This window comes from Scatophagus argus, chromosome 4, assembly GCF_020382885.2.
Source record: "Scatophagus argus isolate fScaArg1 chromosome 4, fScaArg1.pri, whole genome shotgun sequence".
Taxonomy (NCBI): domain Eukaryota; kingdom Metazoa; phylum Chordata; class Actinopteri; family Scatophagidae; genus Scatophagus; species Scatophagus argus.
In genome coordinates, this window is record NC_058496.1 from 13314791 (window position 1) to 13341347 (window position 26557).

The 26557-nt window shown below is 42.2% G+C and overlaps 2 protein-coding genes across 5 annotated transcripts in view; both read right to left on the minus strand.

The window, feature by feature from the left end:
- The window catches only part of rasgrf2b (Ras protein-specific guanine nucleotide-releasing factor 2b), a 39225-nt gene extending 35839 nt beyond the window's left edge, over positions 1-3386 (minus strand). Inside the window, exon 1 of one of the 2 annotated variants that reach the window (XM_046387874.1) lies at positions 2319-3386. In XM_046387874.1, coding sequence (XP_046243830.1) covers positions 2319-2594 — 276 coding nt within the window. In that variant the 5' untranslated portion in view covers positions 2595-3386. The remainder of the gene's footprint in view (positions 1-2318) is intronic. The other variant, XM_046387873.1, reaches the window with a different exon arrangement.
- A 525-nt stretch (positions 3387-3911) lies between these two features.
- Positions 3912-26557, minus strand: part of msh3 (mutS homolog 3 (E. coli)) — a 33747-nt gene continuing 11101 nt past the window's right edge. For all 3 annotated transcript variants that reach the window (XM_046387877.1, XM_046387875.1, XM_046387878.1), the window contains 11 exons: positions 24871-25058; positions 24095-24263; positions 23742-23806; positions 22958-23074; positions 22620-22727; positions 21135-21249; positions 20573-20730; positions 14519-14705; positions 6286-6418; positions 5970-6138; positions 3912-4310 (listed from right to left, as the gene is read on the minus strand). In XM_046387877.1, coding sequence (XP_046243833.1) covers positions 4229-4310; positions 5970-6138; positions 6286-6418; positions 14519-14705; positions 20573-20730; positions 21135-21249; positions 22620-22727; positions 22958-23074; positions 23742-23806; positions 24095-24263; positions 24871-25058 — 1491 coding nt within the window. In that variant the 3' untranslated portion in view covers positions 3912-4228. The remainder of the gene's footprint in view (positions 4311-5969; positions 6139-6285; positions 6419-14518; positions 14706-20572; positions 20731-21134; positions 21250-22619; positions 22728-22957; positions 23075-23741; positions 23807-24094; positions 24264-24870; positions 25059-26557) is intronic.

The following is a 26557-nucleotide window of genomic DNA, read 5'->3' on the forward strand; positions in this document are numbered from 1 at the left end:
TGCACATCAGCAGTATAGGTCCACAGTCGCTGTGGAAACCATTCAGACCAGTGTAAATGCTCTCCAGATTGTTTGAAGGGTTTGTGTCTCTCTGAGAGTACAACAGTCAGAGAGAGAGAGAGCAAGAGGCAGTAACTGTGTGTTATTTGTGTGGCTGCATTGTGGCTCACTGTGGGGGTGTGATACTGCAGGTTGATCGCAGACTCACTGTACTGCACAGAAAAACAGTGAAGAGCAAGATGGAAAGATGGAAGGCTTTCTGTCACTTTATCCTACCATTCCCTCACATGAGAAATAAAGTCCAGGATCAGAGTGAAATCTGAAATTTTTTTTTTTGATCAGCTAGAGCACACACGCAGCCTCGTAAGCCAGACTAAATGTCATCGTTATTTGGTTTATTCCTCCTGTGTGCATGGCTGTGTAGTTAAACAGTTACATGGAAGCACACGAGGTTTCAGCTGAGGGCAGATTGAAAATAACCCTAATTAAACATCACAGCTGTAGTGTGAGAGGAAGACAGATGGGGGAGAGAGAATGAGACAGTCAGTGCAAGTGTGTAAAAGGAGAGGAGAAAATAAGACATCATAATTGCCGAGCTCAGTAACATCAGAAGAGACGGTTTTACGCTGACATCAATGCCAATGTTAGCGGCTGGAACCACATGTAATTTCACCCAGAGGAAGAGAGATTTTTCCTCCTTTCGTCATAATTAATAACAACTCTGTTACAGAAATAAAGACATAACCTTCTTGCTTTACGTATGACTCGATTAAAGCACTCTCAGACATCTCCTGGCTTTCCTCCTCTCCCTATTTGCATACATCTGGAATGAATTGTCTTTATGCATACTGTCAATTTAAAGAGACAGACATCTACTGTATGAGTGGATGAGAGTCTGTGGATATGAATATTTTCTGAGTGATGGCGATTGGTGGCTATTTTTGACCTCTCGTATGATTAATTGGACATCGCCTTAATGTATCCTCAGTACTTGCTAAAACTGCAAAAAAGTCAATGCTCTCCAGTGTATCCATCACCCTACATTTTAATAGGCATGATGCCTGTACACACACACACATGCACACAGTTCCTGAGGCCAGCTGGAAACTGGGATGAGAAACAGAAATTATTCTGTTTTCTCTGTGATTACTTTCATGAAGCAAAGGTAAGTGTATTCTTACAATAAAAAGGATTGATTCTTTGCTTATAACCCAGGAATTGATGACATACTTGTGACCAACGCATCCGCATTTTATATCTTTTTCTCAATGAAATGCATTTGCAAACGGTAATTCAAATGTTTCCTAGCAACAAGAGCGACATAACTGTTGGAGCAACAGTGCTGCGGCAACTTCCAGGAACTCACCAACACATTTGTCCAAAATATTTCCCTGCATGCTGCTTTAAAGTCAGGAAGCTCTAACCTTTTTCTGCCCTCAGCAGTGAGTCCATTATCACATATAAAATTTGCACAGACATGCATTACTTAAATCCCAAGGTTTCTAAAGACACTAAATATGCCATGCTGCATCTAAAATATTATAATATATAAACTATAGCCGCAAAATATGGCATCTAAGGAATTAAGATTTAATTAAAAACAAAGAAACTATATATTTATGGAAGTGATGGATCGAGAAAATATAATACACCTTTATAGCATTAATGGCATTGAATACAAGAACCTGTTGCTGGAGTATTGCAGTTTCCTCTCATTGTCAGATTCAAATGAATTTTGACTTTGAGCTGTGAGGAAACTTTAACCTCATTTGATTAATCCACATAAGGTGGGGTTCAAATGACTTCACTACATCTTTGATGAAAATGTGACAGGCGATTGGATGGTTGAGAACTGAGCACATTTTGTGACCGCAGGCAGCAAATCATAACCTCCAGAGAGAAATTCCAAACAGCAGAGAGAGTGAAACAGGGGAATAAATTGGCGTATGGCTGCTGAAACCTGATTTTCTTTTTCCTTTGATTTGAAACTTTGAACATCTCAGTGTTTGGGGATGTCCGCCTGATGAGGGGGAGATGCCCTTGGAGCTCATGGCACTGCGGGGCCATTTGCTGCCGCAGACACTTACTCTTTAACATGCTTCAGTTTGAGAAGTTTAACTTGATTTTGTAGCTTTTATTATTGTGATTTCTTTTTAAATCCTGGATGTCTGTTAATGTTTCTTAATGATCAGTCATATTACTATAAAATCGTGTACCCATAATGATGTCAGGCTTTGAGCAGATGTGCGGAAGTCATACCATTAGATAAGACCCGGGACGTCAGTGGATTGACACTCTGCTCATTTCAAACCTCTCACCTGTTTCTCCAGCGCTTCTTTCCCAGTGGTGGACATCTTGGGCGCCGGCGCGCGCTCGCAGGTGCATCCCTCCAACAGGTAAATCCCGGACGGTCGCGCGCTCTGCTCGTTCTCGAAGTAGAACAGTACATTTTGGTAAAGGGCAAAGAACTTCTCGTGCCATCGGCTGTTCTCCGCCGTCTTCTTGCACAGGTAGCCGCGCTTGGTCCCCTCTTTACGGGCGACCAACGACAAAAACAGCGCGTGCCCCTCGTTGTAGCGGACGCTCTTCTGCATTTTGTCTTACGGCTTAGACGAGAGAAGAAAGTGGGACAGTCGGAGCTCTCACGGTGGGCTCATGGTGTGGTGGCCGGGGGCTGCGTGTAAAACTTTCCCCACCTAGAAACGCGCGGCTCAGCGGCGCCGTGGCGCACGGAAAAGTTGCCCCGCAGACGGGAGCGCTTCTGCACAGGAACTCATAGTAAAGATGCCCGAGTCCACACGCACTACAATAAATCCATGCTGCTCGCCAAAAGAAACGCGCTTCTATAAATAAACCACCAACAAGTAGGAGAAAGCAAGAGGCGTGTCGTTCACACAGGGGAGAACCCTGAAGTGGACACACTGACAGAATCACAGACCCGATAAACGGTAATCGGCTTTGACAGTGGTGAACTCTCTCTCTCTCGCACACAAACACACACGCCCACTGGGTCTCTCTATCTTTCTCTCTCTCCACTGATGCGCGCTGATCTTGGAGTTGGCGGAATTAAAGGCGGAGCGTGAGTTGGTGTGTTGTGTGTGTGTGATAGCTGGAGATGTAATACTGATTTTCCCAGTAGCAAATGTTGTGTTCGTTTGTGCATTATTAATAGCGTCGGATCTAAGAGCACACACTAATGAATATATTAATGGACGAAGAAGTAAAGATAAATGAATACAATATTCAACCTCGACAAAGTGCAGTGTAAGATGAATGTCCTTTGGAGGTCAAAATCTGCTTTCTACGCGTTTTCTGACCCATAAGTGTTCTTGAACCATGCATCACATCCAACTGCCACATCCTTGCCTGGCCTAGAGGTTGGAGAAGCGGCTTGTGATCGGAAGCCTCGATTCCCCCACCGGACTGGCAGGAAAAAATTGGGTGTGGTGGAGTGATTGATGCAGAAAATGCTCCCCACCTCCATTAGCTGGCTGATGTGCCCTTAAGCAAGGCACTTAACCCCCAATTTGCTCCCCGGGCGCTTGATATTGGCAGCCCACTGTGCTTGTGTGTTTCACTGCATGTATTTTGCTGGGTGTTGCATGTGTGTGTTCAACTAAGGATGGGTCAAATGCAGAAGACAAATTCAGTGTGTGTATGTAAAAATATATATACTGTCAATAAAGCTGATTCTTCTTCTTCTGCTGAACAGCTGAGCCTTTTGAGCTGCTACAACAAACCTGAATCTCCAGCCAAACTGTCTGCGGTTGAGTTGGAACATGGGTGATAAATGAGTGGAATAAAATAAAGATAAAATCACACTGTCCTTCATGACTTTGACAATTCTTATAGTAGTGCAATCCTACACTGGTTTTCTTTCTCGGGTCAAAAAGCAACAAGTATGACAAATGTATCTTGTTTTGTAATTTAATCGCCAAACACACTGATGTAAATACTGTAAAGTCTGGTAGGTAAAATCTTGATCAGCTTGTATTAAGTTATGTTACAACAGTTACTGATGGTAATAACCAAAACCTGAGATGGTTAAAATCCTTTTCACACACTAACACAAACATTAGCAAAAAGACTAACAAAGAGACTTCTGCTCTTTCTGAAGCGGGATTTGGTGGCTTGTGTCGTCGTCTTTGAGCATGCTGGGTTCACTCTTCTTTGTGTGTGTGTGTGCGTGTTTGTGTGTTTGTTCTGATTGGTGTTGGCTACAGCGATGTCAAGAGCTTGACTGCAGCCACTCCATGAGGGATGATCTGTCTGAGATGCTCCAAAGATCTGAGAGAAGTTTCTTATACTTCCTAGAGAGACAAAGACACAGAAATGTTGCTTAAACAAATATATATACATATATATCTAAAGCTATTGTACTCTCACAGAACTGTGTGAGGGTACAATAAAATCCCTGTTCTTAATCTCTGGCCGGCAGCTCAGCTCCTCTGTGTACGATTATTGTGTACTCAGCCTGGCTTCACCCCAACAAAGGACAAACATTTCATATAGGGAGGATTACATTGAGGTATGGCTCTGTGTGTGTGTGTGTGTGTGTGTGTGTGTGTGTGCTTGGACAGATATTTCATATGGTGAGGATTACTTAGGAAGCGGTTAAGCAGCACTCAACTCCCAGCCGGCTGACTGTTACAGAGCGAGGAGATGCCATGTACAAATTTACAGAGACAGAAAAGGCGTATTTGGAGAAACAGCAATATGCTGACGCTTTGACTGCAAAGGATTCAAAGGTTGCCATATTTCTACTTCCTAACTCTACTGTAAGTGCAACATCTCTGCCTGGCAGTGTGTGGCTTCTTCCTAATAGAAAAATCTGGCTATATCAGCATAAGGCAAGACAAAAGTTAGACCCAGAGGTGGCAATAGCTGCATCCATGTGAGATGTCATGAAAAGACTTTAAAAACATCTCAAGTGAAGCTGACACCAAGACATTTTTAAGAAAACTGAACTCTGCTAAGCCCAGTTTGGAGTGTCTCAAACCTCCTGTCATAAACCTGCTTATCGATCTCTCTCTTCTGTGAAACAAGTCTGAGCTGCAACAGTAATCTGTACCCACTCTGATTTTCCAGGAATATTACTACATTTTCTGCTCCGGATGTGTTTGCGCCAAAATAAAATCAAGTTCATTTGAGTGTTAAAGTTTAAATAAACAAATTAGTGTTGCTGGAGCAGCTTCGGGTTGTATTTTACACGACGCAGGTTTGACTCTTATTTTTAGCTGAGGTCTGTGCATGCTCATCAGTGTTCAGGAAACTCTCCAACACAATAGACTGGGATTTAAAGGGAAATCATTAAACAATATACTGACTTTTATACTCTAAAAACACTGGATGCTATACTTCCCATAATACAACATGATAGTGTAGTAGTGCACCCTTCATTTGCTTGCAGCAACAGAACTGAACCAGGCACAACCTCTGCCACAACACAATGGGACATTTTCAACTATGTTACACTTAATTCAATTTATTAAACAGATTAAGTTGGGAACAGCAAATTTCTACTTAACTCAAAATAAAATAACTACCTGCTTTATAAGCTGTAAAACCCTGCGATCGAGAACTACAAATTGCCATGAAATGTTTTGGCACCTGACAAACCTTCAGATTCACAGATTTGTTATTCAGACTGGACTTGGTGTCGTTCAGTGTCCCCTTGTATTGTTTTAATGCAGAGCAGTTTTCAGTCTGTACACCCACCTACACACTCCCTGCCTGGCAAACACACACACACACATCTTTGAAACTTCACACCTCCAATTTGTAACACAGGATTTGTGTTATAATAGTTTAGGCTCTATATCCAAACTGATCCAAGACCAAAGCTCCTCCAGAGGCACAACATACATGTTTCTTATAGGCTGAGTACTCCCTGTAATTAGTAAGCTGATCTTTTAAGTGTAAAATTGGTGCCAAAAAGCAATCAGGGTGAGTATGCGTGTTCGCCGTACCTCCTGTTGGTGACCATGCTCTCCAGCTCTCGGGCTTTGCGTGCAGCCGTGTGTAGTATAGGATCTGGGATGTCAGCCAATCGGGCGACATTCAGGCCATAGCTCCGCCCGGCAGCTCCTTCAGTTAACTGGTAGAGGAAGGTGATGAACTCTGGCTGAACTTCTCCATCTGTCGGCATTTACACGTTCAAATCTCAAAAGTGCCAAGTGATAATGATTTGGTAATTGCCATAGTGAGACTGTAAACAAAACTGCCAGGAGTCAGACCCCCCCACAAAACCTTTTCCTACATGTACAAAAATGCACATACACGTACCATCTGTGTCAGTGGTGATGTCTGGCTCATTGAGGAGGAAAGCCATATGGTAGTTAGACACATGTTCAGGATACACCCGTTCCAGTTCACACAGAGGAGGGTAATGAGTCACAAACAGGGTGAGGGCTTTCACCTGAGAAAGGGAAGGAGAGAGTGAAGTGTTCACATCTAGAACAATCCAGTACACAGGAACTACAGCAGCTCTTCAGCCTTTACACCTGCCATGGAAATGTTCAGGACTGGGAAATCTGCATAAACAGGGTCAGTCAGAAAATATTCAGCTGAAGGGTAGAAAACTGCGTAGCTGTAAGCAGGAGTGTCAACAGTGCCGTCGCTGCTCTGTACCAGCCTGCAAAACAGGCTCTTCACTGCTGTTTTATTTTTCTTCCCCAACAGTCATGAAAGACGTCTCTCTGGTAGGTAGAAGTAAGAAAAGTAAGTACAGGCTGTACAGTAATGTCACTTGTGGGGACCCTCCGCCTGCCATGTTTGGTTTTTCTGACAACAGAGCTACCACCTTCCCACCTACTCACCAGCTTTGCATGGAGTCTGTGAAAAATGAGATCTGATCAGTGTGTGCAGAATGGAGACAAGAAACTCGTGTAACTAGAATTACCGCCTCGCAGTTGTATGCCTCCGCCAACCAGTCAGAGTTGCAGTTTGCAACCACGTCCGACCAGACAGATAAAGAATATGTAGTGAAAAACGGAATTTAATAAACGGATAATAAGTGCATTTTTGGTTGAATTGGAAGTTCACTATACTGATGTGTATGACTGCAGTGAAAAATGCGTAGTATTGTATTGGCAAACACTGTGGTACTCTGACCTGCTGGTGACAATGGAGGAAAAGTCACCAGGAAAGTCATTAGAACACATCCTCCGGGGACCGTGAATGTCTGTCCAAACCTTCATGGGAAACCCTCCAACACCCGCTGAGACATTTCAGCAGTAGACAAACCACCAACATGCTGCTCACATGCACCCTCTTCCCAACAGTCCGTTCACTTTAACAGTCCTTCAAATATAATATTGTAAGCTCTTATTCATAATAATAATATTCATATCTTTACTTTTAATATAACTGTATGATTAATATCCCTAGTAAATAATGCAATCTTGAGTCTATTGTACTAAATGTTTTTCTTTGTCCTTTGGCCTCCGTAATTTCTTCCCCAAGTTTAAGCCTTATTCAAAAGAGAAAAGTAGGAGAATAAAAGGACTGAGAGCCAAAAAAAACAAAGAAGAGAGATAACTACTACACAAAACAAATGGAAGGTATCATCAGCAGCAGAAAATGCTGCATTATGTAACACCGTCTGTGTTACCACAACTGAGCTAAAGTTGAAGAAGAAAAACAAATAGCAGAGCATCTACATCTACTGCACTTTGGCCCAGTGTTACTGAGCTGCCTCTGTCCTCTGTGGCATGATAAGCTAATAAGAACATGCTTTGTGAATACTACCACCAGTATAAACATATACAAACAGTATTGTGCTACTTTTCCTCCTCATTAGTGTATTTACTTCTTTTGTTTTTGTCTTTCTCTTCAGGATTTCTGCAGGCAGGTTTTCTGCCTTTCACTGTGAACACCCCACCCGGCTTTTCAGGCTCTGCAGGGAGACTGAGCAAAGGGAAGGCACATCACCTCATCCCGCTATTCGACCCAGAGGCTACATGATTGAACTCTGGCATTAAGGTTAAGGTATGGAAATCAGAAAAAGTGGGTGGTGCATCCGCTCACTCTTTCAGCCTTTCTCTCAAATGCATGCACATTACACAGGCATTTTACCACTCAGCGCTGCACTCTCAGGACATCTGCTGAGAGCTCTTCACTAAAACAAATGCATTTCCTTTTCCTGATTACTTTAACAACATGCAATAGGGAGTGCGGAGGACACACAAATATAAAATGCTGTGAAAACATCTCCCACATACTAGAAAACAGTGACACATTTTTGAAACACAATAACTAATGCTAGATTAAACATCCCAAAAACGTGGGCATTAGTAATCATTAAGTCTGATGATGACAGGACGATAACAAACCATGGGGAAACAGGCCCGATCCCTACATCATCTGCGCAGACAGGCGGCTGCAGGACTTGGCTGGCTCCAGGATCGGCCCGCTAACCACTCGGTCTGAGAAAGGTCACACGTCACTACTAATGCTTTCCTCTGAAAGAGACTTCTGAAAGTGACTTCCACATGCTTCAAACAAAGACACACAGACCTGAACCTGCTGAAACACTTGTGCAACACGTTCATAATCACGCACACAAAGACAAGCTACTTCTATCAATCCTGTCCACCTACACTGAAAGGTGAAATCAAACAGTGCGCTGCGGATGGAGGCTGCAGCCTGGATAATGGTCCGATTAGGTGCTAATGGCAGCTCATTACCAGACCACCCCAGGGTGCACTGACAGCTGTGCTCCGCAGAGCTGGACAATCTGATGAAATTAGCGCTGAAACAATTAGTCAACTGCTTGATTAGTCGATATACAGAAAATGAATTACGGGCAATTTCAATCATCGTTTGTAATTATCAGAGAAGAAGTCCAAACATTTAAGGTGGTTCTAGGTTCTATAATCTTGTACATCCATATCTATGAAAGTTAGTATAATTGAAAAAGCGGTTCAATTCTTTGCTATTTTCCATCGTCTGTGAATTTTTCCGAAATGTAAAATTAATTTTTGGCCACTTGGGGTTTCACTTTGTAAAAGGAGAACATGTCAGCTGATGGTGGATTATTTACACATCACACACAGGGAGACATAAGAGCATTCGACTGAAGCCGTGTTTCTGTTTCACAGCTCTATTTTGATCCCTACCAACTGCTGAGAAAAATGTCTTCAGCTGCTAAAAGCTCCACTATGTTCACCAGCTAGTCACTAACCCTGTCTGTTTGCCGTGTCTGTACTGAACATACAGCATATAATTGGTTTATCTAAGCTTTTTTGGTGATAAACAGCTACCTGCTGCGGCATGAAAGAACAACCAAAACAAAAGTTCCCCACCACAAATCCGTGGGTTGAAACATCTGACAATAACACACTGTAGACTGGTTAGGAACTCCAGAGTCATTTGGTATTTCTTTGCGGGTTTGCCACTACAAGAAACACCTCTTCATTTGATCAATAGCTGCACTAATCAATTGTTCAGAAATATTGATGAATGCTGCTGAAGGTTAGCTGGAACGAAAAAAGAAAACAAGAAGAATTATCTCCCAGTAGAAACAACGTCTGTTGAAAAGTTGTTCTACATCAACTATAATTTAGGTTTAATATTGTGCATTTTAAATTTCCAAACCCACCAAGATGACTATGATACAGAAACAAATACATTACTGGTATAAATGGAGATAAACGAAAGAGAAAGAGAGATGCAGGGAACATTTCTCAGCTTCCCTCATTGTGGTAGTTTGGGTCATGAAAAAATAGGAACACCTAGAAATATTAAGCATTAATGTAAGCTAAAATCCGCTCTGTCTTTATAAACAAACAGGGGAATGTCATGGAGCGGTCAAACATGAACAAGGCTGGGTCCAGATTGCACAGGTTGGATGTTCATCTCATTTCACAGGTCTGAAAGCATCTCTGACAGAGTGCTGATCTGCCACGTGCAACAGATGACACTTTCTCTTCATCGCGTCGCCCTGTCCACCTCTTCCTCTCCCCTAAGGTGTCTCTCATAGGTTGGAGTGAGTTTTGCGGTACACCCACAGAGCCTCAGTGCTCTTCCCAGCTGTTTTAAAATGATATGTTGTCAGAGGCACAAGTTCAACCCGGTAATCTGATCAGAAGGAAAAGTCATAAAGGTGTCAACACCACTACCGCTGTCTCTCTGTCTCGTTACTCCTCTCTTTCCAATCAGACACAAATCACAACTAACAAGGCTCCGGCTGAGGAGCTGTGTGTGTGTGTGTGTGTTTGTGTGTGTGTGTGTGTGTGTGTGTGTGAGAGAGAGAGAGAGAGAGAAAACTTTGGCTGTGAGTAAACCTTGTTGTCTCACTGGCCTAAATTATTTGAGACAGAGTCAGTGACAGGTGATGACCTTCAGGACAGGACGTTCATGAAAATTGTAATCTGAAAAAAAGATAAATAAATAAATAATGCTGTCAGGGAAAAGTAGTGGAGTTAAAAAGTGCAATATCTTTCTCTGAAATCTGTATAAAATGCTAATTTCAACCAAAACATAATATTTAATCTTTTGGATTTTTTCCAACTCGTATTTCAAGAGAAAAAGAATCATTGTTAATCATCGTGACAGAAAATGTGTTTCTGTGATATTTCTTGTATCAACCAACAACTTGAGACCCCTTTTTGGGGTCCCCAGCCACATGTTGGAAACCACTGCTCTACTGAAAGAAAAACAGACCAGCACCTTGTCCCTGTGCCGTACATGAGCACAGTGCAGAGTGCAGCAGAGCACATGTGAGTCTTCATAGCGGGAGCACATCAGACCATTTACGCCCACATGGAGCGATGCGTTTTACTGAAAATCTACCCATTAGTGTGCAGCCAAAAGTGAGCTTTAGTGAGTTCTAGTTCCACTGTGAGTCCAAGTGTAAAGCTGGGCCTCATTCTGCCTGCTACATGTACACATCACAGCTAGGAAGGAATTAAATGAGGCAAACATGCACTGGACCAACTACACGCTGGTCGTGATTTCACCACATAATCCACTTTTGCTGGATTGTTGTTTCAGCGATCCTCTTTCCTCTGCTTCTCTGTTTCTTTCTCTCGTTCTGCGTCAAGGCTGTCTCTTTTATTGAGAAGTGTTATGAAACCCATCTACATTCTTTACTACCTCTCAGGTGAGTGCTGGGGACAGGGAAAGGTGTGTTACCATAACAACCGAGTCAAAGGAGGAGTCGACTGACTTTTGACGTGACAAACAGCTGAGTTCGGGGAGGGGGAGGAGGAGGCGGCGGCGAACGGGGCAGAGGAGGAGGACGACGAGTAGGAGGAAGAGGAGTGAGCACGAAAGGCTGCGCAGGTCTGGCTGTACTGAGGAGGCCTTTTGCTGTAAAACATAACTTCTTTTGTGGTCTTTTGTTTGTCTTTCCTTTAATAGAGAGGCTTTTCGAACTAATCAATGCTGTTACACAACAGGTAGTTTGAGGGCTCCCACCTTCTGCCAGCAGCAGCTCCCTGCTGCAATAGATGCTACTTACACATTTTCATTCTACGTTTTCCAGAAGAATTACATAACCCAAAGATTCGGTCCAAAGATTAATGTGGAACTGGCAAAGCAAGAAAACTGGAAGGGTTTTTTTTTTTTATAGATAAATGTTTATTCATCTATATTTGAAAAGGGGTAACTCAGGGCAATTTGGAGCTTTTAGTGTTTTAGAAGGTCTTTGAGAAGAAAAAATAAACACATGCCAAAATAGCAGCTCTCCGATTGGACACAGCTTGTTATTTTTAAATACCCAAAAGGCTGCAGTGGAGTAAGTATGCTGCTGACACAAATCCACCAGTGCTATCCGTCACTGCGGAGTGAAGTGGGAAACGGAAACTTGGGGCTCATTCTTGTTGTCCAAATTAAAAATCAGAAGTTTATAGGATGCAGAGCACCCAACTATTAAGAACACAGAACCTCTGTGCCATTCATTCTAACCAGGATTTTTGTCTTGTCTGTGTTTATGTCTTGCAGACCACAGTATAACATGATCAGTAAATATACTGGTTAGTTGATACTATCAGATAACATAAGCTTGATGTTATCAGCATCAAGTGGGAATGCACAAACACAATAGATAGCTGCATTAAGTGATATTTCAGACACGTTCACACATTGGAACAAGCTGAATACACAATATCTCATCACCTTAAAAAGCTGATATGGCTAACATGCTTTTCACATCCAGCAAACACAAAGCAACATTAGGATTAATGTTTAATAAAAAATTAATGGAAATCTTAATGCTTCAGCTTACCAAGACATTTTGGACAATGCTGTGCTTCCAACTTTGTGGGAACAGTCAAGGCCCTTTTCTATTCCAGCATTGCTGTGCTCCAGTGCACAAAGCGAAGTCCATAAAGACATGGTTGGATGAGTTTGGTGTGGAAGAACTTGACTCACGTGCACAGATCCCTGGTCTCAACCACATCCAGCACCTTTGGGATGAACTGGAACAGAGACTGTGAGCCAGGCCTTTTTGTCCAAAATCAGTGTCTGACCTCAGAAATGCTCTACTGCATGAATGAGCAAAAATTCCCCCAGAAACACTGCAATCATTTCCCAGAAGAGTGGAAGCTGTTTTAGCTGCAAAGGTGAGGGGAACTCTGTATGAATGTCTATGCATTTAGAATACGATATCATTAGAAGTCCTGTTGATGTAATGGTCAGGTGTCCCAATACTTTGGTCTGTATAGTGAAACTGTTAACTTTGTCTCAGCGCCGGTTGATGCTTAGCAGGTAGTGCTGCATACTCGATGGATCAAAGCTTGTTCACTGAGGACAGCTGTCTGTTGACCCTAGAAATGAGGTTGATAAAAACAAAAACCAGGATCCAAAATGGCTCCATCAATCTGAGGGGGACACAGACTGCAGTCTTCCCTGTAGGTCCATTAATAAAGGCAATACCTTTCATATTATATGAGTAATTTGATCCACTGCAATGCACCCTTGCGTAGCACAGTTTTAAAAATAATTGCTGAATTGAATTTGATCTTTACCTAATAATTTCTAAAATGATTTAATCTTGAGTGTGCATGATTTATACCCCATTCATACCTGGTATTAAAATATGACCTGCGTCAGGATACATTATCCGGATAATAAACTATCCAATCTTGCGTTTGGGTTTAAACCTTCTCATTAATCTTGTTGCGATCAGATCTCTGTCCTCCAGAGAAAAACTGCAAGTCGTGTGATGTGGAAGCAAATTAGTCCCAGACTGCCTTCAAAATGTTTTGTGTCATGTTGACTAAGGGCAAAATTGATGAACTTTGTAAAATTAGAGGTGCGTTTCTTTCAGCCTTCTGCCTCTCTAAATTTGAACAACAACCTATATTTTATGTTAGCTAAAAACAAATATCTCTATCAATGTTGCATTGTGTAGGGAGAGCAGAGGAAAAACTCCAAATCGGTTCATTTGATAGGCTAATTGAAAAACAACTGATGAGAATGCACAGGACGCCTTGCGTTTCTATATGACTTGATGTCAAACTGCAACAATGAGTTTTCTGTGTTTAGTATTGATTTGACTGCTCTACACTCATTGGCACTTCCCAGGTACTGTAAGTTCTCCATAAGGAAACAGTGATCAATTTGCCACTGTACTGATAATCCACTTTGCTGGCACTCTCTCAGCCTGTCAGGGTACCACTCAGCTGTTCTGTCAAAATGGAGGCACGCAACATTGTGCAACACCCAAAGGACTCCTGACTGTGCCAATCCCCACAAAACACACACACACACACACACAAATTATAACTCCAAGTATGCAGCTCTGTCTCTTCTCTTCAGCAATCCGCTGTACTCATTCCTCTCTTACCTTTGGCCTCCACTGCTGGCTAAAATTGGACCTTTCTGCTTTCCATACACACCATTTTAAAAACAGCTGACAAGAATAAGCAGGAAACATATCATTAAGAAAAAACGTTGATGCATATGGACAAATGATAGCTTGAGAGTGAAAAGGTGAACAATGGACAACCTGTCATCAGCCTTGATATTGTGAGTCTTTCATGAAGATTGTATGAGGCCTGCCGCAGTATAACACACATCTCTTGAATAATTAGGTATCTAGGGGTCAATCTTTCTCTCTCCTTTTCCACTGCAGCTTGCCGTCTACCAGCATATTAACACTATAGATCAAAGCTGGTCCACATTCCTGCTCATGTTTCTAGAGCTGCTCTCCTGCTGAGGCCTCTCTGGGGCCTCGTCTCTCTCTGCAAAACAATCACTGCAGCATGTAGAGCCGAGCCCACAAGCACAATCAAACACTTACATAAGCACAAATAGACACACACTGCACCCTACTTGATGGTTAATTGGGCTGGCGTCAAGATCCAACAATGCTGGTGGATTCAGTAACAAGACGAACATGTGTGTAGTTGATGATAGTATGGATTTTAGCACAAACATTAAACCAAAAGTCCCACCCATGCCTCCCTTCTCATTTCTCATATTTATGTCTTTCCCTCTTTAAATATTTAAATCCATCTTATTCCCACTTCATCAGTACAGACAGACCATTCACAGGCACACACACACTTACTTCTCTGATAAAGTACTCCAAGGTGGCATAAGCGATGGCGATCCCGTCATGGGTGCTAGTGCCCCGTCCCAGTTCATCAAGGATGACCAGTGAGCGTTGGGTTGCGTGGGAAATGATCTCTGAGGCTTCAGTCAGCTCCTCCATAAATGTACTGCGCCCTTTGTAGATGTTGTCTGAAGCACCCATCCTGATAACCAATCAGATCGACAAGAAAAGAAAACTCAGAGGTCAAAAGTAACAGAGGGGAGAGAGACTTATGCCGAGATCACATTTCACAGTGTTTTTTAGAGAACACGACTGTGTCAGATTAGATGATCACGGAGTTCTAAACTGTTGCTGTGACTTTGAGAGGGACGTGACAGACTACACGCTGGACGCAGACCAGTTTTTGCTGTGCATATGTGATCAGTAAAGTGCCAGAGACAGACTTCACTGTTACAACTGAGAGCATCAACAACAAACGCATGTAATCATGGTTTTATGAATGAGGGTGAACCTGCAGCCATTCATCATCGCTCTGCAGCAATAAAGCAACTGTGTGGGTGTGCAGCACACTTTACCCATGTCTGCGGCGGGTCCACAGGTGTGATTAATTTGGTAAAGAACAATGCTTATTTATTTTTTTCAATTAAATAAATCGTCATTCCTCGTGTGCTTCACCGTGTTGATGCTGTGTTGGTAATAATAATTATATAATTATAATAATATATAATAATTATATAATTATAATTTGCTCTAGAAGTTGAAGCCAATGAGATAATTCACAAATTGTTGCTGTTATCTTCGGGACTCCAAAAACCATGCTGAGGAGAACTATAAACATACCAAGAACAGAGAGAGTGGAATTGAAAAGGAAGGAGGCAAAGAAGGTAAGAGAAAGTCACCAATCGATTTTAAACTGAAAAAAAAAAGTTAGGAAGACTGTGGATGTTGGTGTGGTGCAGCAACAATGGGCAATGCATCCCGTCTCATATCTCTGCCTGTAACCCACCCTCTGACCGCCTCTCATATGAGTCATGAACCGTTCTGATTTATAATGAAATTATTTAGCATCTAATTTTATGTGAAATTATTCATTCTTTATGCAGTCTGTTGATTTTGTCTTGAGTAAACAGTAAGATAGGATGGGAACACAAAATGTTAAATAAATCTACTAAACTACCAAGTAATGACTGAAATGAATACATGGACAAACACATATTAAGTCAAACTATGGCCGATGATGTTTTACTGTCACATGAAGAGACCAAATTTAAAGCCAGTGACAGAAAATCCACAAAGTCTGCAACAGTGGAGCGAGAGTGCCTTGAACCAGCATCCATGTCAATAGATGCTTGCAGATTAAGGAGATACAACGACAGCATGTTGAATTCTCCGGTTTGAGGCTCCAGTACAGACTGACAGACAGAGATGTGACTCATCTGATAAACAGCCGACTCCAGCTGGATAACAGATGCAACGTTTTTCTGCCAGTCAGTGTTTCTCACCTCTAAATCTGTCTTTTCCTGTCCTAAATGACCTTCAGCGTAGCACCTATCAATGAACCGCCGACCTGAGTGCCCAGCTCGGGAGTTACCATGGTTACACCACACGCCATACAGGAGAGGGGTGTGGCAGACACACTGCTGCATTTCATTAGTCAATTTATAGTGTGCGTGTGTGCGTGTGTGTGCCTTAAACTCAGGGTAAATTATAACAATCAGATCTATAGTGCATTGCCGAAAGGACAGACGAAATCAGATGAAAAGGAAGAGTGTTGTTCACACACTCCGTCTGTCCATTGATGAGGGGATGCAGAGCAGAAACACAGCAACACTCCACCAGCTGGGTGTCCTGCTGCTCTCATTGAGTCCCTCATTCCTGCCAAACAAGCTGATTCTGAAAATAGAGTCCATTTATCGTCACATCTCACCTCTCCAGAAAACATGTTGAGACAAACGTTGAGTGTTTTTCTGTCACTCTCGGCTCCTTTGTTGCTCTCAGACTGACCAGTTATCTTTTTTCCCCGTCAACACCTTAAAACATTATGTGACTATAATCAATCAAACTGCTTGTTTTTTTTTGGGGGGGGGGGGGGGGGGGGGGGTCAGAAAACTGAAATCAAAGCCCGAACACAACGCCAAACACAAAAGAGGGAACTTGTATGACTGCTGTAAACACTTTCAAAACTGAACAAGTGATGCTTTGACAGGACATTGACTGAATTTGGTCTTTATTGGAGACTGGGGTCCAAAAGAAAAAAAAAATCACACTCTAATTACATGCTTTTTCACACATCTGTGATGTTGTAGTGCATTTAATATACTTTTGATGAAGGCTACTCAATCCCTCTCAGTTTAATCCTGGCCTATTGAGGGTACTGACACAGAAAAACGCTTTTGACCGTCTCCCAGTGCGACTGTTAAATGAGGCAAAAATAAAGGCTGCAAAGAAACTGTTTCTGTTTGATGTAAAAGACTGACACAAAAACCTGACTCATTTCAGCTTCATTGTGACTGAGATTGTAGTTAATCTCACATTGCATTAAATTCTGCAGAAAATTACAGAAGTACCACTGAGTGATGAAATGAGACATCACAGAAAAATGTAATTAACAGTGTTTAACTGTTCTGGATATCAATAATTTGTTTTTGGTGTTTGATTCTTATCAAGATATGCACAGCCCAAAAATCCCAGTTAACACACGGCACACAAGGGCTTTTCCAAATTCTATAAACCATTGAGTTTTTTCCTTCCATGTGTCCTATCATTCGGATTTCTTTACTCCTGCACTGTTAACTCCACACAAGTCTTACATAAACTTCCAGGTCCTATGGGCCCCAACAAGCCCTGTGTGCCGCCTACAGGATGACACTGCAGCGCTACAGAAACTCTGAGGCGACTTAGGCTCCAACATTTTTCCACATGATCGCTACACAACACCCACTTACAGGTGTTGATGTTACGCTGAGACCTGCTGGCACCAAAACAGTCACCACCCTTTGTGAGGTCTTTCTGGATATTAGCCACATTTCTGTAAAATCACTGCTACGAGTCCATGGTCGATTTCAAAACACAGTTTTACATCCTGCTTCCTTTGCTGTTTCCATAACAACCATGAAGGGATGGAAGACTGTGCTCTATAACCTTCAGGACTCAATACAGAGGAAAAAAACACACACAGCAGCTGCATATGAGTGCATATGCATCTGTCAGCCTGCAAGAAATACACACACACACACACAGCTACTGGCTTACTCTTAAAAAAAACAAACAAACAAAAAAAAAACGAATCTGTGAAAGCACACACACACACACACAGAATTATGCTCAAACCACTGTATGGCATATTTGCAAAATGCTGTAGCAGAGGAGTAGGCAGGAAAATAAAACCAAGAGTCTGTGAGGCGGCACATTTTAAAGCTTTAAACCAACCTCCAGATTATGCACTTTATCCTCATTGATCATCAATCACGTGGATCATTTCAGACAGGATATCCCATTAGACACCTACGCACCATCTCATTACCCGCAAGCCACAAAGTCTGCTTATTGCACTCTCGTAAAAGCTCTCACTCCCATGTCTGTTTCGTTCTCGCTCATAAACAAACATGTCACACACACACACACACAAGATGAAGCAATTCCCACCGCTGCGTATATTACGCTTGACACAGCAGTGGAAAATGATTGAGCATTTATTATCAAAACAGATTCTCCACAGGATCTCACACTCGGAGACAGAGAAAGGCCAAGCAGTCCAATTAGAAACACAAGAGACGGCGGCGATAGCAGAGGAGGTGAAGAGAGGACAGCGGATAGCGTGCGTGTGCGCTTTCTCCGTGGACGTTAATTAGCTCTCTTTTTTTTTCCGAGAGAATGAGAGAATATTAACTTCTGGCCCTGAGCAGAAACCCCACTAAACAACAGAGGGACACACACAAGTGCAAACACATGTACAAACTGTACTGCATCACTCTTGAAGACTTTCACTTCACAATAACCTCACACTACACTCAAAACAAGTGTTAAGTCAAACCTCAGGTTTTTTAAAACCAACAGGTCACTTGTGTTGGCGTCTCCACAGCTCGGACAGATAGACAGATAGATGGATGGATGATCGGATGTCTCAGTGCTCCTAAAAGTCATTGTTTCCTCCTCGAAGAAGACATTAATAACCTAAGTTTACAAAGTAAAAAAAAAAAAAAAATCCTCCTCTCACCAAACAGCTCATAAAAAGTTAAGTCATAATAAAAAGCGAAGAAAAACATGAGGAATACGAATGAACTTCTGATTATCTAATTATGTCAGATTTAGTAACAAAAAATGTTGAACTGCAGTGTTTTGCCGATGTTTTTCGATTTGATTTGAATGTGAATTTTGGTAGTATTTAATTTTTGAAATCAAACTTGAAGCTTTTTCATTCAATGTAAGTTTGACATATTTTTAATATATGTCTATTCTGTGCTTATTAATAGTCATCAATCTAAATCACTTGCTTTCTGTTCACAGGCTGACAAAATACTTGATCTGAAATACTTTTCATAAATCTCATAAATAAAAGTTTTATGATCAGTTCCTCAAATCCACTCAACTCAACCTAACAAACCAAAACCCAAACACTAAAGTAGACCTTTACATAACAGGACCAGCGATAATCACCTCATTAGACTAAAATCTAAGTCTAAATGCTTCTGTCAAGGATACCTCTCTCTGTCTCTCTCTCTCTCTCTCTCTCTCTCTCTCACTCACACACATACACACACACAGCACGCTGACAAGTCTCTGGCTCCTACTGGGTTAATACATAGGAACATGCTTAAACCCACAAAAAAGACAATTACACACATCTGCAAGTCATTAGGTCTAATCACGCAGTGCAGCAGAGGCAGAATAACAGAGACCATATATTGGCCTGTGCTCCACACTGATATGTAGTCAAGACTGGAAACTACATGCAGAGCTTACTGCTACTCTCATCACAATGAGAATAATCATCGGTCTCCAACAAAGACTTATTGTCTGAGGGTTCCCACGGTACCCTATCGTACCGAACCAGGACAGAACAATGGAGCCGACCTTGTTGAACAACTCTTGTTCATGTCTTCCTCACACAATGGGATTAGTTGGGATTAGTCTGAGTATCAGTCCTAGAAATAAACTTGAGTATGTCACACACAATGCAGGTGACAAGGTGAACGAGGTGTTTAGGATGAAAGTGATATGTTTTTTCCCCCCACAGTAGATTCACTTGTGCCCTTTTGTTTAATTGCACCAAGAAGAAAGAATGTGCAGAGGTGAAGGTGTATTGTGCTTGATCTCATTGTCACTGTCCTTGTTTTCCTGTTGATGGAGACAAAGGTAGAAAAAGTCACTATTGTTAAGTGTGACTAAGTGCTCAAGGCAGAACTTAGGAGATATCCATCAGCACCAGCAAATGCCACCACCCCCCCAAAGAAATCACTTTGTCAAAGCTGGAGGGCAAGGCCACACACAAACAAAAACACGTCTCCTCCTCTACATGGCCTCTGATTGGCAGCTGCATGTCTGGTAAAGCAGCTGACGTTTCCACAGCACATTATCGTAAGATCAGTCGGGCTAAGACATGTTGGGACTGCATCAGATTGAGAAATATGATGCACATTCTTATTCCTTTTAAGTTTTGACAACAATTTGATAATTGTTTCCCCTGTATCTGTTTGTTATTCCATCATGTAGATAATAATTAAAACATGTAAGCAAACTATAATTTCACCCTAATTTTAAAAAAAAAACATAACTGTGAGTAAGAGAAACAGGACCATACCAGCCCTGAATTCAATAATAAAGAGGTGTGTCCCAATACTTTTGTTCATATAGTGTATCAGTTCCCTGAGATGGTTTTTGCCAATGCACCTGATATCATGTTGGGATCTTCTTCAAACACTGAAAACAAGGTAATCATAGGTTTTCAGCAAGTCATCAAATTAAAACCCGTGTCTTATAATCTCTGACTGTGTATTGTGTTAAATCAAGTGGACGCACAGCTGTGAAACATGTAAGGATTGCACCGGTAGGTCTCACTTGTGCTCATACCTGGTGTAAATGCCGTCCAGCATGCCCAGATGGGCCTCGGAGGCTGGGACGTAGGAGCCCATCTGAGCCATGATACAGATCAGGGCTACCTGGCGAATGTAGGAGCTTTTACCCCCCATATTAGGACCAGTGATTATCATAGTCCTCCTGCCATCACCCTGTGAGGAGAGGAGAGGAGAATATCAGTGACACGGACAGCAAACAAGGAGAGAGACAGAATAGGATATTTTCCTGCTGTCCATAACAGCTGAGGAGGTGGGTGGTTTGAAAGCTTGGCTTCTCTTCCAATTGGCTTGCGTTTCTGTTGTAAGATTAACCCACACCCACTCCAGCTCTGAGCATGGAAGTGTGTGTGTGTGTGTGTGTGTGTGTGTGTGTGTTGTCATGCAAGACTGATGTGTGTATTTATGTGTGCGTGCTGTTGCTGTTTTGTTTCATAATTGTTTCACTGAGTAACTGAGCAAGCAAGCTGTTTTGACTCAAATTTTCTCACTCTGAATGGGCCTGTGTGTGTGTGTGTGTGTGTGTGTGTGTGTGTGTGTGTGTGTGTGTGTGAGTGTACCTGCAGTTCTGTAAGGTTGGGCACATATTGGTTGTGTTCCCCCATCAGTAAGTCAATGGCAGGATGTCTGCCGTCTCTGATCACAATCTGACGCTGACTCTCACACACCTCTGGCCTGAAAACAGAACACACCATCAATACATTAGGCACACAGACACATTCAACACACACACACACATCTAAGGATGGCATTATCATTGAAACTGAAACACAATCTAAAGTTCAATTGCTAAACAAACAACTAAAATAAATAAACGAATAAACACTGCTATAGTACATGATACCATCTCACTCTTACATATACTAATGTGAACACTGATCGTGGGTACTGAACAATATGCATACTGCTTGCCTTGTAAATTTGAGTTGCATTTTTCTTCAATAGTTTCTGTTCTTATTTCCATTCTAACTTTTTTATTTATTTTTTATTTTCCGCATTTATATATACTCATTTTTCTGTGTATTCATGTGTTGCTGCAACACATGAATACACAACACAATACAATTTTGCTCTCTGGTAATCAATAATCTCATTCTCCCTTAACTACGAAAATCCGGTATTGGCCAGAAATCTTGGTTTCATGAACTTGTGGCCATGTCTACTGAAGTACACAAAATTTTGTGAATTATGCACATTATTCACTATCTAGTGAAGTAGATTGTCGCGATTAGCGTAACCTCTTGAGGGAAACTTCAGAGGGTTTGTGCTCCCAGCCAAACATGCCAATTTTCATTCCCTGGGATGACAAAGGAATTGTGTGCACCTCTGATTGGCTCGTACTTGTTGCCTTTATGGCTAAACTGCTTATCAAACTCAAGGATGCTCATTTGGTAGGCCAGGTCCTACAGAGGCGGGGCATGGCTCCTTCCTAGTATGAGAAAAAGACAAACTTTGGAACAGGCTAGTGAGCGTGCATTGAGCGTGAATTCCCTAAATACCACCACCAACGCCTTCAGATTTTTAGTTGAATCTGGGGGCTCGGACATTTGAAGCAGGGAGCGGGTCCAGCAAGTTCTGTGTGAGTGCAGGTTGTCATATGTAGACATGAGCAAATAAGTGTATTTCCTTGTCAAAATATTCCTTAAAAAAAACCCCCACAGATTTACATGCGCTAAAGGAAAAATGAGTGAATTAAAGAGAAGACGATGTCCAAATATAGCAAAAAAGAGGGAGAGCAACACAAAGACTTGGACGGATGTGAAGCTAAAACACAAAATTGGTAGGAACAGACAATATAAAGGTGTGTGTGTGTGTGTGTGTGTGTGTGTGTGTGTGTGTGAGTGAGTGAGTGGAGAGATGTTGGCGTTTTGGCTGACCATGCTGCTGAGCCCACTGCACACTCCCACACACAGCCTGTCTGAGACTATAGGACACAACACAGGATACCCACCCACACGTACACACATACTGTCCTAAATACAATCACACACACACATGCATACACACACAGGCCATTATTTACAGTCTTCATGAGAGGACATCACCTGCAATAGTCCCCTTGTTTAGCCACCTCAGCCAATGAAAAGAGACAGTCCATGGTTGCTAGGTGACTAATAGCCCTTTTCATGGTGTGATAGTTCTCCCCAAACTGACTACAGGGAGAGAGAGAGAGAGAGGAAATACATTTTCAAGTGTAAATTAAGGTAAGTGCATACTGTGTTCTGAGCAGAGAGAAGGTATACTTTAAGTAAAACACACTAATTCTGGCGTGCTGAGAGCTCAGATTGACATCACAGATTGACATGTTTTCAGCAGTTTTTCATTGGACTTTACGATCAGGTGTGTGTGTGTGTGTGTGTTTGTGCGCTTGTGTGTGTCTTACTCTAGAAAACTGGTCCACTCCCTCTGGCAATCCAGCAGCAGCTGCTCTCGAAGCTGCAGCAGTTTCCTGTAGCGCTCCACCAGGAAAGGAGAGTGATACCTGCTGACTGCCTTGGTACTGCAGAGGAGAGGGGGCAAGGAGGCGAGAAGACAGAGGAAAACATGGCCTGAAGTAAGGAATGATGAGACCGCTGTGCTTTAAGTGTATACTTACAGCGTGACAATCAACAATCAATCAAGAATTTTTTTGGTTTGTTTGTTTCTTAACCTGTTAATTAGCTAACACAAAAATGTATAAATCAATTTAAATTGCAACCACTCAGGATGAAAAAACCACCACAAAAGTTTATGATATGAAAATTCCAGACGCGGTGAGGGCATAAAACATCACAAGTAGTGGTGGAGCGTCAATGCTTCTGTTGAGTCCATTATTTTCAACACAAGGAAACACAGCCGAAGGAGAGAGGCTGCCAGGAAATGTCGACAACTCCTGCCGTAGGTGTGCAGATACACAGAGCTGCCAATCCAAATGAAGTTTACTGGTGCATCGACTGTTGTTTCAGCACATAATGGTACAGATCAGTGCAGGGGCTCAGCTAAAGCTAGGACGACAACTGAATCCAGAAAGCTTTAATACCATGGAGGGGACATTAAAAAGACAGTCAGAGCTGCTAGCATTTTAGAAGTGAGTGATTAAAGTGCTGGCCACTGACGTCTCTGATATGTGTGTGTGTGTGTGTGTGTGTGTGTGTGTGTGTGTGTTGCTGCTGCAACCGTGAGCTCACCTGCTGATTTTGGCCCAGTCAGGTGGAACAGTGGACGACAGTGAGTTCTTCACCTCAATCAGAAACTGAGGGCACCAGAGGAAGAAGAGAGGGAAGACTTTGATAAATATAAGACGGGAGCAGACAGACAAAAGCATGTGTCACTTTTGATTAAAACTGACACACAAACATGCTGATATAAACACACACACACACACACACACACACATAGATATCAGATCATCACTGTGACTCAGTCATCCACCCAACTCAGGCCATCAATCTCCTCCCACCTGTCTCTCACTCACAGACTCAAAATACACACACATACACACACACACACATACACACACACACACACACACACACAGTACCTCCTGTCCAGAGACGGTGGTGTAGTCGAGTGCCGGGGCCTTCAGCACCAGTCGAATTTCTTTGCGGTGGTTGAGAATCTCACTGACGACCGCCTGGATCTGGTCCTTCCTTTCCCGCAGCACAGGGAAGCCGGACAGATCTGAGAACAGCTCCGTCTTATTTCCCGACCTGCAAGAACACAAAAAAATACAATCAAAACATGACAGGTGCTGGTAACGTATCACAGTACAGAACTAAGCAGCCTAAAAGGTTCTTGGATGTGGAGCTGCATTGCCAACTGTTGATTTGTTGGACTGACAGGAGACATGTAGCACCACAACACTGCAACGAATGTCACATTTTTAGGCCTCATCGCGTGGTACTGTGACGTGCTTTTATGATTTGACGTCAACTTGTTAGACGTGTTTGCCATTCTGCAGAGGCGTTCAGCCATTAAAGTAAGTCAAATTACCAGCTGATTTGAAGGAAATCCATAGTAGACAGGTCAAAGGGATTTCTACATTTTTAAATATGAAATAGCTTTAACAAACCAAGGTATTCAAATTCAGAAAGAGTTTATGACCATATAGAAATGTGCTAAATAAAATGACATGCAAGTGTTGAAAAATGCTGCTGCAAATTCTCTTTTCTTAATTTTACTCTCACACAAAACACCGCGCCAAAAAAGTTAATTATCAAGAAAATCTCCCTAAAAATTAACTGTATTATTCTCAAAAACAACAATACATTTTTGCATTGCTGCTCATGCAAACCACTTGTGCTGCTGCATACTCACTTTGCTGCCTTTTCATTGAGCACCTTGAGGAAGCTGTGAGCTGGAGCCAGCAGGTCAGGAGTGTCCAACAGGAGGCCTCGGAGCAGCGTTGAGCTGATCTGTGAGTGGATGGCTGGGAGCAAAGCCTGCAGTTCCAGTCCCAGGCGCGACAGGCTGCTACTGATGAGGTAAAACTCCTGAGTGGAAGACTGAAACACACAGAAACAAACATGTGAATGATATTTGATGAAATGTAAAAGGTTGAGCAATCAGTTGCTCTGATATGGAGTATCTCAACTGTAAGGGTAGCTGCCATTTATGAACCAGAAATAAGAAAAACACCTTCTTCACTGCCCAACACAATGCAAATCATATTCTCTGCATTCTTTTGGATGTGTGTGTGTGTGTGTGTGTTGTGTTACTGGGAGATTCTGTAAACCAGCGAGATCATCTGCACTGGTTATGACGACCACTCTTAAAGAGCAACCGTTTATTACGGCTACCGCTATGAGAGACACCAGTCAACAGCAGCAGCTGAAGTCCTCACAATATGGCAGAAAGAGCATAAAATGCCTCCACAGAAAAAAACAAACACCACGATTGCATTAAACATGTGGCAAAATGAAATCCAGGTAAAGGATTGATTCTGAGCTTCAGTCACTGATAAAACATCAAAACAAATGCATTAACATTTACTTTTGCTTTTAAATAGTGTGACTCAAAGGCTGCACATACTCACTTCTATTTTGAATAATTTTCAGCTCTTTTGGCAACGTGGCTGTCTACAACCTAATACGAAAGCAGCTTCTGTTTTACATTTCCTCACAATCGATGCTGCGGCTTTAAAATTAGAACAGACCATTTAAGATGAAATCAAGTTAATGAAATATCAATGCTCTGCATGGAAATACCTCTGAAGAGAGGTGATATTGTAGATTATATTGACTTCATATTGCCGTTAGTGATGTCACAGTATAGTACCAAGTCATGAAAGGTTAATGAGTGCCACACTGGCATTGGTTTATTTTATCAGTCACATGCTGCAGTTTTAATGGCCCCCCATGTCAGCAGTCAACGTGATGCTCTTTTATGAACCCAAACAGACAGGAGACCATAAGCACTCCCTCCCTCTCATTATGTCAATGGTAATAGGAGACACAGGCCATTGCACACAGGTCCATTTATCCAGACAGGCAAAATGACAATTAGGGACGGTATGTGTGTGTGTGTGTGTGTGTGTGTGTGTGTGTGTGTGTGTTTGTGTGTGTGTGTGTGTAGTGGCGTTTGAACATTTTATTTAAAAAAATAAAATATATATAGGCGAAGGAAGCTGAACAGGAAACAAGACATCAAGTTCAGACCAGAGCCAGAGTGCCCCTCATCTCTGTACAATACAGACACACATACACACACTGACTAACACGCGATGAAGCCTTCTGACATTTCAAAAATGGGCCCAATGGGAAATGAGATTGTGTCAGACAATCAGGTGAGTGCCGCTGAGGCGACTGCTCCCTGTCGTTAATCATGAAGCACGGCACAAAAAGAGAGAGAGAAAGGAATGAGAGGAACAGAAAATGATAAGTCAAAAAGAGGAAGTGTGCCTTTCTGTTTTAACCACCTGTGTCAGATTTCCTTTTAGTAGATTTGACCATTTTTAACTGTGCCAATACATCCGCACGTTTCAACTTAAATGTTATCTTAACTG